Raw genomic sequence first — 16,886 nt, 5'->3', positions numbered from 1 at the left:
ATGTCCATCCACGTCTCAGACTTGCCAGACATGTTTTCCTCCCGTCTTTTGTTCTCAGCAGGGTTTCTGTGATCTCTGCTTCCCGCCATATGTAAATAAGCTGAATCCTAGTGTACCTTTCTATCCAATTATTAGCTAAGTGTATCTACCTCAACCAATGAACTAATGCTAAGAGTCTTACTGTATCCTCACCCCTCCTTTCCCAAATCTATATAAACCCTGTTCATCCCCCAAACAAGGCTGATTGCTTTGTGGTGAAATCCCCATCAAAGTGCTAGCGAAATAAACCTGCTTCCAACCTCCAGGGTGTGTGCTTGGTTCTTCTCTGCCTGACTGTTACACCACCTAAAGGTGCAACACTGTGAGTTACATTTGCTACAATACAATAAGGGCAGCACTCAGTCAATGTTACCTACATAACATAGCATTTCCCAGGGTATAAACATACAGACACTCACACACGTATTCACATGCTTTATATTATTATTATTATATATATTTTTTTGGTTTTTTGAGACAGGGTCTCACTGTGTAGTTGAGACTGACCTGGAACTCACTATGTAGTCCAGGATGGTCTCGAACTCAGTGATCCTCCTGCCTCAGCCTTCCAAGTGCTGGGATTACAGGCATGCACCACCATGCCCAGCCTCACTTTATATTATTTTAAAAATATAACATCTATCTCAAAACATGATTAAGTCAGCCTTTATTAGTCATTAAAAATGAACTTTCTAAAATATTAGTAAATTTCATTTTTAGTTCTGTTTTGAAGTGTTGATACCACTGAAGTAACATTTTTCTTCTTTGAATCTTTTCTTGTGCATTTATAGTTTTCTCTTTTTCTAAAATAGCAGGAAGTTCCTTCCAGTTCTTAATAAAGATAAAGGGAGCGCCCATGGTCTTGAGCAGGTGCAGAGGAGCGCGGTGGTGAGCAGAGGTGTTTCCACATCTGCCAGCCGTCATGACGTCTTCCACCACGGGAACGGAGCCGTAGGAGCAGGCCTCGTAGATCCTGTAGCACTCTGTGTTGACTCCGGCCGGGCACAGCGTGAGGTCGCTCTGAAGCAAAGCATCTTGGTAATTCTTAAGACTTTCGTTGGTTTCCTGAGGCTGCCACCTGGAATGAGAGAAAACAACTGCAGATTTTACTTTACTAAGCATATCTCTTGTGAAAAGACACATTTTATCTTTTAATGTTAGTTAAAGGAAATGGCAAAAACATAGAGAGGATAGCTAAGTAGATTTCTTAAAAATATTTAAAAATTTGAGGGCCAGGGATTTAGCTCAATGGCACCGTGCCTGCTTCACAAGCACATGGCCCTGAGTTCGATCCCTGGTTACAAAAAAAAAAAAAAAAAATTAAACACTTGAACATTTTTACAGCTGCAAATTTAAAAAACTATGGTGACACCCTTTAAATTTCTAAATTAATTTTAATTCAACACCTATTTTCTCAATGTCTGGTCTTCTCTTCCTGTATGGAACTTGTACTCTAGTTCTAATCAAATTAGTAAGTTTTCTAAAGGAGTTAAATACTGTGCAGAAAAAAATAAAAGGGAAAGGGGAAGAGAATTTCAGAGGCAGCAGGGCTGTGATTTGAAATAGGATCAGGGAATGTTTCTCTCAGTGGTCCGTGGCAGATTTGGAGCTGAAGGAACAGGCCATACAGATCCAGGGGAGACCAAGTAAAGAGCAGGAGCGTTCAAAGAACAGAAGGGAGGCCAGGGGAGCTGAAGCAGCCAAGTGGGACAGGTAAAATACAAGGTCTGAGGTGAGAGATAAGGGATTCTGATGAAAGGGTGGCATGACCTAGGTTTCATCAAATTCAATTGGGCTGTGGTGTTGAGAATGGAGTATACAGGGACAAGGGTAGAAGCTGATAGATTAGTTAGAAGACAGATTCTTTCCTCTATTTTGGTTTTCTCAGTGAGATAAGCAATAGGTCATAAAGTAAGGGAGGCTAGGGGAGGAAGTGTTAAGAGTTTAGGAGAGAAAAGGAATGACACAGTCTTCCAGAAGTGTGAGAGAAGACATGGACAAGGGGAGTTATGACTACTGGGCAGTTCAGGTTTGAAATGAAAAGGCCAAGGTGACGGGAGGACCATAGCTCGATTTGGCAGTCACCAAGAATGAAGACCAAGCTGGTATGAGAGTGAGAGTGTAACAGGAGTTGTATTGTTCAAGGAATTAGGGGGATAAGTCCAAGCTCAATCTATGATTTCAGAGAATAAAATAGCAGTTTTGCCTGCTGGCATGAGACTCAAAATTGGGGGAAATAGGGAGGGAAAGGAGAGAATGGTTTGGAAGAGCAATAAGAAGGAAGATGCCCACTTTATCTCAGGCTCAACGGAATGAGGGAGTTGTAAGAATAAGAGTGTTCCTTTATGCACTGGCTCATTCATTCCACCACAGACACACTGGCCCCTGATGTGGTAAGCACACTCCTGCCCCAGGGCCTTTGCATTTGCTCTTTCCTCTGCTGGGAACACCTTTCTCCCTAATAAACACAAGGCTCACCCTTGCTCCAGCACTATGCCGAACTGTAATCTTCTAACTAGTATTGTAGTTTTGTATTTGAAAGCTACAAATGTTCTGTCCTCAACCCCCATTCCCCGCTATGCCCTCCTTCTGCTTAATTTCTTTTTCATGGCATGTACCACTTTCTGACACATCTCACATGTTTGTCTCCTTCAATAAGCACTTAAGTGCCAGTAGGGCAAGGACTTTGGTTCACAGTTGCTCAATAAATGTTGGATGAAAATAAATGGGTACGTAACAACAGAGTAAGGAATTACACACAGAAGAGTATCTTCTATGATTTAAAAAAAAAAAGCTGGGTGTGATGGCCCATGCCTGCAACCCTAGCATTCTAGGAGACTAAAGCAGGAAATTATAAGTTTGAGCCTAGCCTGGGCAACTTAGCAAGACTCTGTCTCAATATAAAAAATGGAATGAGCTGGGATACAGCTCAATGCAAAGGCCCCAGGTTCAGTCCCCAGTAAAGTACCCCCCCATCCTATATCTAGAAGGATATTTTTACTGCATTACTTCTCTGATGACTCTGCTTTATATCTGAGATTTAAATTTCACTTGTTTACTTAAAAACAATGTAAGATTGGCCAGGCGTGGTGGCGCATGCCTGTAATCCCAGCACTTGGGAGGCTGAGGCAGGAGGATGGCTATGAGTTTAGAGACCAGCCTGGGCTACATAGTGAATACCAGGTCAGTCTCAACTACATAGTGAGACCCTATCTCAAAAAACAAAACAAACAAACAAACAAACAAAAAAACCAATATAAGATTACTTCCTCCATTCCATAAACACCTATCTCCTGATTATTAGGTAAAAGATGGAAAAAAGTTAATCCTATTAGGATTACCCATCATTCCATCCATCCACTCAGTTTATCCCAGTCCTACCATGTACAAGGTCCTATGTTAAATATGTTAGATCTGAGGACTTGGAGAATACATGGTCCTTGTCCTCAGGATGGTGTCAGTTTCCTTGGATATATTAGGAGCATCGCAGGTGAGTCCTGGCAGATTGACCTGTCCTCCTGAACAGGGAGGAACCGAAGACCTTACTGGCACTGACAGTCTCCTGTTGCCACGTCTGATCAAGAAATATTATTGAGAGAACTCTAACATGACACTTGCAAATGACAGTTACTGGTGTTCCTTAATAGGAACTATAGGCATAGGAGGGTTTCTCTGTTGTAAATGTATATAGTCGAGGTCTCTGAACAGCTTTAGGTAGCAGTGTATCTTCTGGGGAAAGAGTGGTATAAATGGAGTTAACGTTGCCTCTGAAATCTCTGTGCTTGCATATAAAGCTATTCTCAGAATGAAGAACAAAATAGATGAGTCAAACAAATATACAACTTACTCTTCTCTTGCTGAAATCCAACAAAGCTTATCGTACCCGTCTTCTTTCAAAATGTTCATTAGTGCCTGTCTAGATGAGTTTTTATACACAGTTCCTAAGAAATTACATAAGTACGGCCTCTCATTATACACCATTGACCAACTTGCTTCCACCACAGGAAAATTCCTATACCTATAAAAACAAGCACATGAGTTAACATATGATACAGGATTGGCAAAAACCTTCATAACACAACTTCTTAAGTAGCACTATGTGTATGGAGCAGACTTAAAACATTTCTAAATTTTAGGTTGTGACTTTCTTTGGAAAAGTACCTTATTCCGCAAAAATCCCTGAATTTACTGATTCAAAACTTTTTTACCATTGGTATCTCTTTATAAAAATGTCATAAAGACTTTGGGCCTAAAGCCCTGTTTTTGGCATTCTTTAATGTCTACAAGGTGCAACCAAAATATAAGGCGAACATATAATTTAAAAAATTGTATTACAGTAAAAGACACATTGCCATTAATCTCACTTGTTATGGTTTGGGTCTAGGTCCTTCCAAAGCCTCATGCAGTCGTAAGTGGCTTTTTCAGAGGTGTCTGAATCTAGAGTGTGTGATGCTGGGAATAAGGGCGTGTGATTACTAAATCAGTCCACTGATTGGTTTGGCACCACCCTAATCCCAGCAGGCCGGATAAAAGCTTTAGCTATCTTCTGCCCACCATGATTGCCCCCTGCCATGTGCCACCCTTCCTTCAGCCGATTATTGACTGAAATGAACTGTAAGCCAAATAAACCTTTCCCTCTTTAACTTTGGGTGTCAGTTTTTTTCTCAGCAACAAGAAAAGTAACTCACACACCACTCAAAATACTGTACTTCCCACTGCTTGAAATACTTTTATTGCATTGTTCTTGCCTCTTTTTGAAGCAACTCCTTTTTTGGTATCTTTATAAGATGTGATAAAAATACAATGAATGATGCTGCGGAGTGCCATCCGACAGAAAGGCAGGCTCGTAAAAACATTACTGTGTGTCCTCCACCTTCTTCACTAGATCTGGTACTGTGTGACTTCTGACTCTTCCTCAAAGTCAAAATGATCACGAAAGGTCAATGCTTTGAATTGACTCTGGACATTGACGCAGCTACCACGGTGCAACTAAAAACACTCATGAAAGCGGACTTCCGGAGATGCTTCAGATAGTGGCAGTGATGATGGGACAAGAATGTTTGAAGCGATGGGAGTGTTTTGAGTGAAGTTAATGGCAAGGTGTCTTTTACGGTAGTAATTAAAAAAAATTAAACATTCATTGTATTTTTCATGTGCGGTTGTTAGGTATGTTGAATTCAAGACTTTCAAAATATAAAATACTTTCACAATGATGATAATTTAATCAATGTGTTAGCCAGGTGATAGGAAGATGACGGTGTATTTTGGGGAAGGGAGATTTTGATCAAAGGATAAAAAGTTTCATTTAGGAGGAATAAGCTTTATCAATGTATCATAAAGAATTGTTACTATGCATTCAATACTTCAAAATTGGAAAAAAATTTAAAAATATTTATTACAAAAGAAAGTAAGTATGTGAATTGCTGGATTTAAATATTCCACATTGTACACTCACACCAAGATGTACATTATACACCACAGACATATATATAATCATGTTTTGTCTATTTAAAAAAGGAAAGAGAAAGATTATAGAATAATATTGCTATAGGAAAGAGCTCTGAAAAATATTTCTAAGAGCTTTTCAAATAGATTAAAACAAATTAACAAAACCCAGCCAGGTGTGGTGACACAAACCTATAATTCAAGCACTTGAGAGGCTAAGGCAGGAGGATTACTATGAGCTTGAGGCCAGCCTGGGCTACAGTGCTATAGTGAGTTCAAGGCCAACCCAAACTCTTAGAGATACCCTGTTCAAACAAACGCCTTGTACGGCACTTGTGTTACCATGCCTGGCATGTTTTCCATTTCATAGCTAGGGAAATTATTGAGATAACCTTAGTTATAATTTAAGTAACCTTTTATAGAAGGGATATGTACAAATCCAGTCATTCCAAATCCAAGGGCATAGTATCCTGTTGATATAATAACACTGCACTAGCAGGAATTCTAATCTGCTATATACTATCACTATTAATTCTTTGCTAAACATTTTAGGGTATTCCTTGGGGTTTTAAAACACAATAAGTAACTCATCTGTTCTCCTATAAAAGGATAAAATACTCTAAAAATATTGTCATGGAAGCATGAGACAATCCTCTATTCTTACCTTTATAAAAGACTGTCTTTGGCAATTTGGCTCATTGATCCCAGAAAAACTACGTTTATTACAATGTAAAACACAATGTTCCTGATTGAGAAATTCACGTCTCAAGAGTCTAGAAACCTTGAAATGTATTTCAAACATATTTCATACTTACGTTGCTACTCCTAGAGGCCATTGAAACACATCCACGTCGTTAATCCAGGGGCTGTCATATATGATGAACAGCAGCTCCACAAAGCCACCATTGCTGCTGAGGAACTGGGCCATCCAGTCATTATTGCAGTGTTCATTTCCCAGCAGAACAACAGCAACGTGCTGGAGTTTTTGAGACTGTACTAAATTCTTCGTGTAAAGTAACCACTGGGTGGCATAGAAGACCTTTGCTTTCTCTCTTCCATTTAAAACCAGGACCACATTATTCACATTAGCAGAGAAGTACCCCGGGACTATAGCAGGGCCAGTGATGAAACTGTTGAAAATGACAAATCACAAGTAAGACAATCAAAATAAAACAAAGGTATCTGGCATCATAAGTTGTTAGTCATTTTACTTAGAAATCTACACTGAGATTTAATGCATATTCTCTCTAGAAATGAAATTTCTGTAACACAAGTTCTTTGGAACAAGTTTGGATGATGAAACATGGCTGTAAATTAATGGAAGCTATGGCTGGAGACAGATCAACTTCCATATGGTAATCAGAATGTGAGAACGTTTTTGTTTCTTTAACTTCATTTAAATATTCCATGAAAGCTAGGTCTAAAAATATAATGGAAGAAAGCAAGCTTCATAACACTTCTACAATATAATTTTATAAATTTGAAAAGTACATAAGAAGTATTTATATATCTAGTATCAGCATAAATATAAAAATTTGAAAGATGCTGGATATGGTAGCCTGTGCCTATAATCCAAGCACTTACAAAACACTTAAATTCAACATCTGGCACAGAGTCACCCCTTGATAAATGTTAGCTATTAGTCTGTAAAAAGCAAGAAACAGAATTGTATTACAGTATCATTTTTTGCACATGTTTATTACAGTATAATTTAATTATATCAAAAGGAGACTACAAGTGGATATGACAAAATGCTAACTGTAGAACCTTAAGTTCTGGAATTTTGAGAAAAATGAACTACAGTGATTAAAAATCTACATGTTTTGAATATTCCAAGTTATCATATCCACTTATTTGTCTTAATTATACACCTAGCTTTTAAAAAAACTCTAATTTTAATAACAAATGTTCCTGTAAAGTTTGAATACTGAAATTTTAAATAAAATCTTGTCAGTTAAAAACATCGAAATTTTATAATTCAGTCAGAAAACTTAACTATATTTTTCTATATCATAAATTTTTTAAAAATTCAGAATATCTTAGGCCTTTTAATTACACTCCTTCAATATCTAGAAATATATTATATTTATATAGGAAAAAAACCAAAAGACAAAAATATTTTGTACAGCATTAACTGTACAGTTTGAGTGCGGGGTCAGAGTAGCTAAACGTTAGAGCAGCTAGTTAAGGAGATGAGGGATCAACTTTCCTGATCAAACAGGAGGCATGGCTGTTTGCTGAGAAAGGGGGGGTTGGGAAGGTGTGGAGTAGTGGACATACTTCCATCTGCTTTTCTTATACTCAAGTGCCTCCTTCAAATCATTTTCCACATGGCTGTCAGAGAAATATACACATATGCAGAAGAATAACTCTCCCACTTAATCACCCCCAGGGCCGGGAATTTAGCTCAGTGGTGCCACCTCCTGCTCCGAAGCGCAAGGTCTGGAGTGTGATCTCCAGTACTTCCTGCCCCTGGCCCCGGCAAAAAGAATAATCAACTTCAGTCGCTTTTTACCAGCAACCATAAAGTTCGAGAGCCTTAGCATGGCACACATAAGGTCCACTGTGACCTGGACCTTGCCTGGTCCCTTCCTTTTCTCTGTGCTCTAGGATATTGAATGGCTTGCAATTTCATGCAAAGGTTTACCAGTTCTGGACCTCTGAGGTCACCTCTACTAGGTGAATATAATTCCTTCTCCCTTTGCCTTGCTAACTCCTCTCCATTTTAAAGACTCAGCAGCTGTTTCCTCCTCTATGGAACTGTTCTCTGGAGGTCCCACAATCCCAACATATGGCTTGAGTTAAATGCTTCTCTTCTGTTCCCTAAAAACTATCACAATGAAATATACATAACAACCTCACATTTTCTTTTGATACCGAGGATTGAACTCTGGTCCTTGTGTTTGCAAGGCAGGTGCCAGAACCACTGAGCTAAATTCCCAGCCACACAACCTCACGTTTTCTATATGGTATTACAATTTGTGTTTGTTTCAAACTCTAATAGTCAGTACATTCCATGATGTTAGAAGAATGCATTTCATTCGTTTTGAAATCTTTAGAACTATTAACTTATTTATTTATATTTTTTAGTATTAACTTTAGTAGGCAGTAAATACTGAATATATATTCAAATAGCAGTTTTCTTTAGGGAATTATTTGCTCTATGAATTTAAGTTGTACTGCATTTAAAATATGAATCAATTTATAAAAATTCACTTTAGTAGAAACTTTTTCTTTTTGTACCGGCGGTTGAACTTGCAAGGCAGGCAGGCAAAACCACTGAGCTAAATCCCGGCTCCTAGAAACTTTCTTGCTACACATTAAAGTGTAGATTATGAGATATTATAGTATATTTAAATATGACAAGAGCTACACTTTAGTTTACTAAGTTTATTAGTGAACTATTTAGTTTACTAAGTATACTTAAATACTAAGGCTATTATTTAAGCATCACCATTAACTGCATTAAAGAATAAACATTTAAAGAGCTCATGTACAGAATTTTAAAAATGACTTGCTTTTCTAGATTTCTAATATACATTTATTGATAACTTGTAATTTTCAATTAGCTCAGTTAAAAAATTTCCTCCCAATATTTGCAATATTTAGAAAGCCCAGAGAAATCATTCACATATTTAGTTCCAAAGCTCCCTGTGAAAACAATGTATTTTTAGAATTCAGCACAATTTTTCCATTCTTTTTAAATTCAGCAAGTGCTACTGAACAAATACTGCATGTTCTGTTATTATACTTAGTTACTGATGTGAAAGTACCAAATACTCTGAGAAATGTTTTGAATGACAGGTGCACAATGTAGGCAGTCATATGATTGTTAGCCATTGAATTTGATACTTTTTTTTTTTTTTTGCTTAATACATTGAGAAAGTTCAGTTTCATAAAACAGTACACATACATCTGACAGCAGCCCTTACAGCTGCAGTTGAGTAGGTGCTATGATTCACCTGGCCATCATGGTCAGTGTTACTGCCATGACTCTACACCAGTGATGGTGAACCTTTCAGAGACCGGGGGTTCAAACTGTCACCCAAAACCCACTTATTGCAAAGTGCCAAGGCTGCAATTGAACCTGAATACTGAGGTTTTAGTTTAGAAAAACCAACTCACACAACTCATGACATAATCAGAGCGGGCTCTGTGTGCCCCATGAGGCACGCGTGCCATGGGTTCACCACCAGTGACACCAGTGGCAGGATGGGAGATGTCTATAAGAGACTGCCATGGAGAGGGCATGGGCTGAGAACAGACCCACTGAGAAGTTTAAATGCAGTCTGGGAAGGACAATGGAGTGTTGCTCTCCTTGGTGAGAAGCCAGGACAGTCATGCGTAGTTTTCATAGAGGCGTGGGTCTGAAAGTGCTGGCATCAAGTCCAGACCGACTGTTCTAAGTACTGTGCATCTATTAATGCATATAATCTTTAAAACTATCTTGTGAAATAGGAATCATTATTAGCCTTATTTTAACCTTAAGGAAACCTTGGCACAGAGAGGTTAACAAACTGAGGTCAGACAGCTAAGTGGCAGAGCTGGAATAATCTGCCTCTGCTGTTAATAATTAGTCACACTGCTATAATGCCTAGAGGTGACAGGGCTTCATCAGGCTGATCAGTTCAGTTTGCCTTGCATGTGTTCAGATCCTGAATTCAAATTACATATGCTATTGCTGACTCAGTGGTGAGTGTGGACAACTATTTCTTACGTTTTGAAACAACTGGATTTGGAGGCACTACATATAATTATGTCCCATGCTTTCACAGCATATAGAATCAAATACGGAAGGTATGACTTGTATGGAAAGAAATGTGTTGGTGAAGCCAATACCAGCAGATGCTTGATGGACAGTTCTATATCCATCCTCAGTTATTCACTTGTCTTCTGGATTATATTCTTTGGACCTATGAATTGATTAGAATTAGCATTCCTGAAACTGTTGAATCCTGGTACACTGATAATATATTTCACACTAGTCCCCTAAAATTATGATGAGGCTAAAATTATATAATATATAGTTTGTAAATTTATTTATTTTTATTTTTTTGTTTTTTTGAGACAGGGTCTCACTATGTAGTTGAGACTGATCTGAAACTCACTATGTAGTCCTGGCTGGTCTTGAACTCACAATGATCCTCCTGCCTCAGCCTCCTGAGTACTGGGATTACAGGGGTGTGCCACCACGCCTGGCAGGATAACAGATTTAAATTGAAGCATTTAAATTAGTACCCATATAAACTGATTCAAATAAAAACTTGGAATTCCCTAGAGGTTTATTAGTTTTGGACAAGTATATTATGCACACTAAGTTTTCATAAACTTAAAAGTTTAATAATCTGCTTTCAAAAAATTGTTACAATAGTGAACTTCCTTGAATACACAGATCTTTTAAATCCTAAGGGGAAATAGCATTGCTTTTTGATCATAATATAAAATCCTGCCCAACAATTTCAAAAGGGGGGGCCAGGGATTTAGCTCAGTGGTTCCGCCACCTGCCTCATAAGTGCATAGTCCTGAGTTCGATTCCCAGTACCAGAAAAACAAAATTTCAAAAGGGAAGGGCACGTTAGGCTTGCTTTTGGGAGTTAATGCTGTTTGTTCAAATCTTTTGATATCATTGTAGTAGTACTATATAATTTTGAGCTAAAAGTTACTAATTTCTTTATGAATTTTCAATAATTTTTCTGAAAATGCTACATATTATGGATAGAACTGTTAGACTAATATCCATAACACATATTTTGTTTTTCAGGGCAGTGGTAGGATGAGAACTCAGAGATGCGCATGTGCCAGCCAAACTGGCTCTGCCACCGAGTTATGTACACAATGCATATTGAATTTGCTTTTCAAATTCAAAATGGGAGTTTTAGACACAGTACACATTTACTTTCAAACACTGAAATCCAAGTACCAAAAATTTAGAACTATGTATCAGATCTGAAATAGAACTACAGAAGCCTGAAAACGAAAGGAAAAATCATCATTACTAATGATGATTTTAAAACCTACTTATTTTTCAAGTATGATTTCTTTGAGATGATATACACAACAAAACTGATTTTCAAGTATGAATAAAGTAAATTAAGAGCAAGTCGAAATTCAAATGAAATCATAGCTTATTCTCTCTAGAGTTCAGTGATAGAGAACTGGAATCCTAGAACTTTGGTTCATATATTTCCCCAAATAATGTAATTTTTACATGAAATAAGCATTTTAAAAATAATTATTTCAATAAGAAACCAAACTAATAAAACATTCTGTATGATGAAATTATCATAACTTTTCTAAATGATATTAATTATACTTGGAAATACTAAACAATTAGACAGTTACAGATAAAAATTTTATAAAAACAAAAGCCCCAAAAGTCTTTGTAAAACATTGGTTTTTACTGAATCTTAAAAAAAAAAGATTTCTAAGTACTGCAGAAAAACTGTGCTCAATTTTATTAAATCATGAGAGAACTCATATGTATGTTTTAGCAAATAAAAATTTCAACAGTGATAGCAACAGCTTTGATACCACCTGAGTATTATAAAAAGTGAACGTGACTATTATAAGTAACACTTTTAGGTTTATGTATTATCCCTGAAGTATGAAATGTTAAATGCACCTTACCAATCAAATGTTACAAAATATGGAGCATGAACTTTCCATAGAGTCAAATAAAAATAAAAGAGACAAAAAGAGAAGCATTTTGTAATACACAATTTCATTAGAAATTGGTCAAGTAACCTTTAACTATGAATATACATTGACAAGATTTATTTCTCTATTTTCATTAGCTAAAATCGAAATGTTTTATAAAAACATATTTTCTTATAGTGTTTATGCAAAATACAGCAACACAACAAAGTTTACTGTTGTACAAATAATACCTGTAATGTGTTCTTCCTACAACTGACTTTCCTTCTCTCCACTGAGCAGTCACATCAGTGGAATCAAGTAAGCCTTCAAAAATATGCTCCCAGAGATACAAACCTGGTGATCAAAAAACAAAGACATAAAACATAAAACATTTACTCTTTTGTATACCCGACTGTGTGAGAGGAGCTTATGTTCTGGTTTTTCATATATTTAAACGTGAAACCAGAATGTTCAACCTTCAGTCAACTGGCAGGCAGTGCTACCAAGCAAATGCTTAAAATCAGCAATATGATGGCTAATGTAGGACAGAAAATTCAGGGGTTGTCAGTGTAAAATGTGGCTAACTGTGGATTATATTAAAGACAATACCTCCCTTTTTCTAGATTTGAGAATCCCCCTAATATCACTGAACTCTTATTACCATTTTTATTCTGAAATAAAAATACTTGGAAATACTAAACAATTACACAGTCACAGATAAAATTAAAAAGCCAAAAAAAATTTTATAAAAAAACACCCAAAATTTCATATTTCCAATATATTACATTACAAAAAAACCCTATATAATTAAAATTTTAAAATAACAAAATAGAGGAATTAAAATTGGGCCTAACACAACCAGAGAAGCTGAGAGATAAGCATTCAAAGTCCAGGAGATAATACCTCCTCGCCTAGAACCCACTTCCCTCACTGTATGTTGCCCTTTGCAAACAAATGCTACTTCATCTTTTCTTCACAGGGCAGTCCTTAAAATTTTATCATAATTTCATTTGAATGAAAGCTTTAAGAATAGAAGATAAACTGGGCGTGGTGGCCCACAACTGTAATCCCAGCACACAGGAGGGTGAAGCAGGAGGATCGCTGTGAGTTCAAGACCAGCCTGGGCTACACAGTGAGTTCCAAGTCAGTCTCAACTACATAGTGAGACCCTGTCTCACACAAAAAAAAACACATATAAAAACTTGGCCAATCAGATAAGTCTTTCCAAATGTGGTAAACTGAATAATGCTTCCCCTCAAAGATATCCATGTCCTACTCTCTAATCTGTGAATATGTTATCTTATATGGCAAAATATACTTAACTTTAACTTAATATGACTAAGTTAAAGATGCTGAGGTGGAGAGATTATTGTGGATTACCTGGGAGATTCTATATTTGCACCAGGATCCTTACAAGAAGGAGGGTAGGAAGGTCAGAGTGAGGGAAGATGCCAAGACCAAAACAGTGGTCAGAGTTATGCCAGGCCAAAAATCAATCAAAGTGTGTAGTGTCTGGAAACTGTAAAATTTGAGAAAACAGATTCTGCTATAGAGCCTCCAAAACATAGCTTCAGGGACACTTTAGACTTTGGTCTTTAGAAGCAGGATAGTAGCGTGGTCATTTTTTTCTGCAGCTACAGGAAACTAAAAATTATGTAGATAGATTATGTATGGTGCCTGGAAGTGAGATGCTACTGTAACAAATACTTTAAAATGCGGAAGTGGTTTGGAATTGAGAAATGAGGAGAGGCTGAGAGAATTTTGAAGAACATTTAAAAACTCCTAGATTAGACTGCAATGAACAGTTTAAAGGTAGAAATACACATTAATGGCTCAGCTAATGACGACTCAGAAGAAAGTGAGGAACCCAGTAAAGAAAACCTACACTGTCTTTGAAAATATCTAAATTGTCATAAGCAGACTGCTGGCAATGCTGGTGAAGGCTCAGAAGGAATGAACGATGTATTACTAGCAATCGCAGGAAAGAGGGTCCTTATAACAGGAAAAGCTTAGTTGAATTGTGGCTTGCATTATATGTAAAGCAGAATTTATAAGTGATAAACTTGCATACTTAGCTGAAGAGATTCTAAGCAAAGTGTTAAAAATGTAACACTTTTTGCTTATTATTATGTAATCACTTATTATTATAAAATGTAACAGAAAAGAGTGAATGAGGAAAGAAATATTCTGCAAAAATAACCCCAGAATTTGATTATTTGGAGTATTCTTGGATTATCCAGATTGTAAGAATAGATTTACATATCGGGAAGGCCAATGATGTGGCAGGCAACTTTCTGCTTATTTCACAAGGATCACATCAGGATAGTTATTCACATAAAGGGCTCTTGGAAGACACTATGTGTGTGATTTATGGATCTTTTCAACCATTTCAGCAGAAGCAAGAAACAGTGATGGAATGTCTCAGCAAAGATCTGTGAACTTCTTGTTTTCTTGAGTGAATCTTTGTGGAATACACAGGACACAGATTCTTGAGACTGTTACAGTAGCAGAAAACTTTGACTAAAAATGTCAGAGAGAGGTTGAAATGACTGAAGGCTGCTGGGCTCCCAGAATTTTACCAGCAGGAAACAGGCTGATAAAATTACTGAGCTACAATCATGTGTTATACTCCACAAAAGGGAAAGGACGACTCTAAGCATAGAGCTGAGAGGTCATAAGGCAAAGTTGCAAAACAGAGATTATTCTCAGGCCTTAAGTCCTAATGGAGTTTGCCAAGCTGAATTTCAAAACTGCTTGGACTAGAAACTCCTTTTCACTTCCATTTTCTTCCTTTTTGACTAGGAATATCTATAACTGATATCCTTTGACTATATTTGGAGAAAAAAATTGAAAAGGAACATTCGATAAAATTCATCTGGTAACTCTGTGCTTATTTATTGGCTTGAGAAGCAGAAGATCTGGAAACAAAAAAAAAATCTGTTAAGAGGTAAAATAACAAACCAGATGGGGATATGGAAGAGATTTAGAGAAAGAAAGCAATATTACAGAGTTTATTTCTTTTTCACTAAATTCTTTTCAATTCTTCTAGCCTTTACCAAGGACCCAGTTCCCTAACCGAGTGTAGGCTCACATGATACTCCTGTGGTCAGCAGAAATACTCCCCTGGTCTATCACGATTAGTCAACGATGTATTAAATCCCCTTATGGACATCAGCACTGAGAAAGGCCTGCACAGAAGGACTTTATTTAACTTTGTTCTGTTCAGTGCTTCCCAAATGTATTTGGCCATTAAGGTAAGGACCACATCTTACAGGTGTGTATCAAATGTCGAATAAATAGACCAAATCATGAAAATTAGTTGACATGTGCATTTCATAATGTTGCTACACAATCTACTCTGCATCTACAAATGAAGGTGTGCTCTGCTGAAGACCAGTGATGGAGTGTGTGTACAAAGATGTTGTCTGGCGGGAAGGAGAAATACTGAAAAGTGGAAAAAACTATCATGATGCCTTGATAAACAATGACAAAGTAAAACTACATTAAAATGAATTTTAAAGTGCATTTTACAGTGTTTTTCACACCTTTGTACATTATCTTACCAATGGCAGCTTTGCCCCAGATTTGTACTCTGTGGTCTGCTTTTCCTTTCGTGGATTTATTTAATATTTGAAGGCTAGTTTTAACTCTCTGTCGGTGCTCATTTTTTTCATCTCCTTCCCAAGGATTCCACTCTTCACATCCCAAAGTAGCTTGTTCTGTTTTTAAGAGTAAGAGTGTTTAACAGTAAGTATAACTGCTATTGTAGGTAAATGCAAGTCATTTAAATTAGATGTTTGAGAGTTCTAATTTCATCTCAACTTCAATTTTTCAGTGACAAAGCAAAAGAAATCAGTAGTTGTTATTAAACCATTACTCTGAAAGGTCTTACAAATTAAATGTTGACATGAAACAGGACAAGTATTTTCGCCAAAACAAAACTTTAAAAAATAACTTGACCAGGCATGGTGGTGCAAGCCTCTAATGCCAGCATTCAGTAGGTTAGGCTGAGGCAGGAGGATCACCATGAGTTTGAGGCCAGCCGGGGACACATAGTGAGCCTTACCAGTCTGTACTGCATAGCAAGAACCTGTCACGACTCCCTGCAAAAATTAAAATAAACGGATTAATTTACATGTTTTTTTCTGAGATGGGTTGTTGCTATTCAGTCCAGGTTGGCCAGCAACTCAAGATCCTCCTGCCTCTGGTGCTCAAGTCTGAGCCACCAGGCCAGATTTAACTTTTGCAAATCTTTATAGATTGTACCTACATAAACTATGTACGATTAGTAATGTAGTGTCCACCAGTTTCAGATACTGAAGTGCAGAATTCTAAATAAGGGACAGATAAAACTGAGTCTGAGCCCAACACAAGTGAAACATACAGGGCTGGGGGCAATTTAATAACACCTCGTCTCAAACAAAAAACAGGACTGGAGACCGGCGCAGGCAGGTAAAGCGACAAGGCTTTCCAGTCCCTGAACCATCAGAGCAGGCTGCGTCAATGTCTACAGACACTGTAAGGCCAGAGCTATCTGCGGCCTCCTGGGGCATTTGGACTCTCAACACACGTTTCAAAAGAGTGCGGGCCTCTCCGCTGCGGGGTTGGAGGCAGGAGCCATCTAGTGATATCGCAACAGGACCAAGACAACCTCCAACCCAGAGCCCAGAGTGCCAGCAAGGCTGATGAAGGTCAGCGGCGCCCCGGGCTCGGGGAGGGACGGGACTCGAGAGCTCCGGCCCAGGGAAGCCCTCAGCCCCGCGCCC

General features: G+C 37.6%; 1 protein-coding gene across 1 annotated transcript in view; it reads right to left on the bottom strand.

The window, feature by feature from the left end:
• Positions 1–615: 615 nt before the first annotated feature.
• Positions 616–16,886, bottom strand: part of Rxylt1 (ribitol xylosyltransferase 1) — a 17,067-nt gene continuing 796 nt past the window's right edge. Inside the window, exons 2-8 of the mRNA XM_010644820.3 lie at positions 16,542–16,716; positions 16,187–16,223; positions 15,684–15,839; positions 12,372–12,474; positions 6,300–6,614; positions 3,887–4,057; positions 616–1,117 (exon numbers count right to left, since the gene is read on the bottom strand). Of these exons, the coding sequence (XP_010643122.1) occupies positions 700–1,117; positions 3,887–4,057; positions 6,300–6,614; positions 12,372–12,474; positions 15,684–15,839; positions 16,187–16,223; positions 16,542–16,716 (1,375 nt within the window). The 3' untranslated portion in view covers positions 616–699. The remainder of the gene's footprint in view (positions 1,118–3,886; positions 4,058–6,299; positions 6,615–12,371; positions 12,475–15,683; positions 15,840–16,186; positions 16,224–16,541; positions 16,717–16,886) is intronic.

This window comes from Fukomys damarensis, unplaced genomic scaffold (assembly GCF_012274545.1).
Source record: "Fukomys damarensis isolate Sample0158 unplaced genomic scaffold, DMR_v1.0_HiC HiC_scaffold_15, whole genome shotgun sequence".
NCBI classification, from domain to species: Eukaryota; Metazoa; Chordata; class Mammalia; order Rodentia; family Bathyergidae; genus Fukomys; species Fukomys damarensis.
Note: the sequence above shows the minus strand (reverse complement) of the source record. Positions and strands in the feature narration are given on the sequence as shown.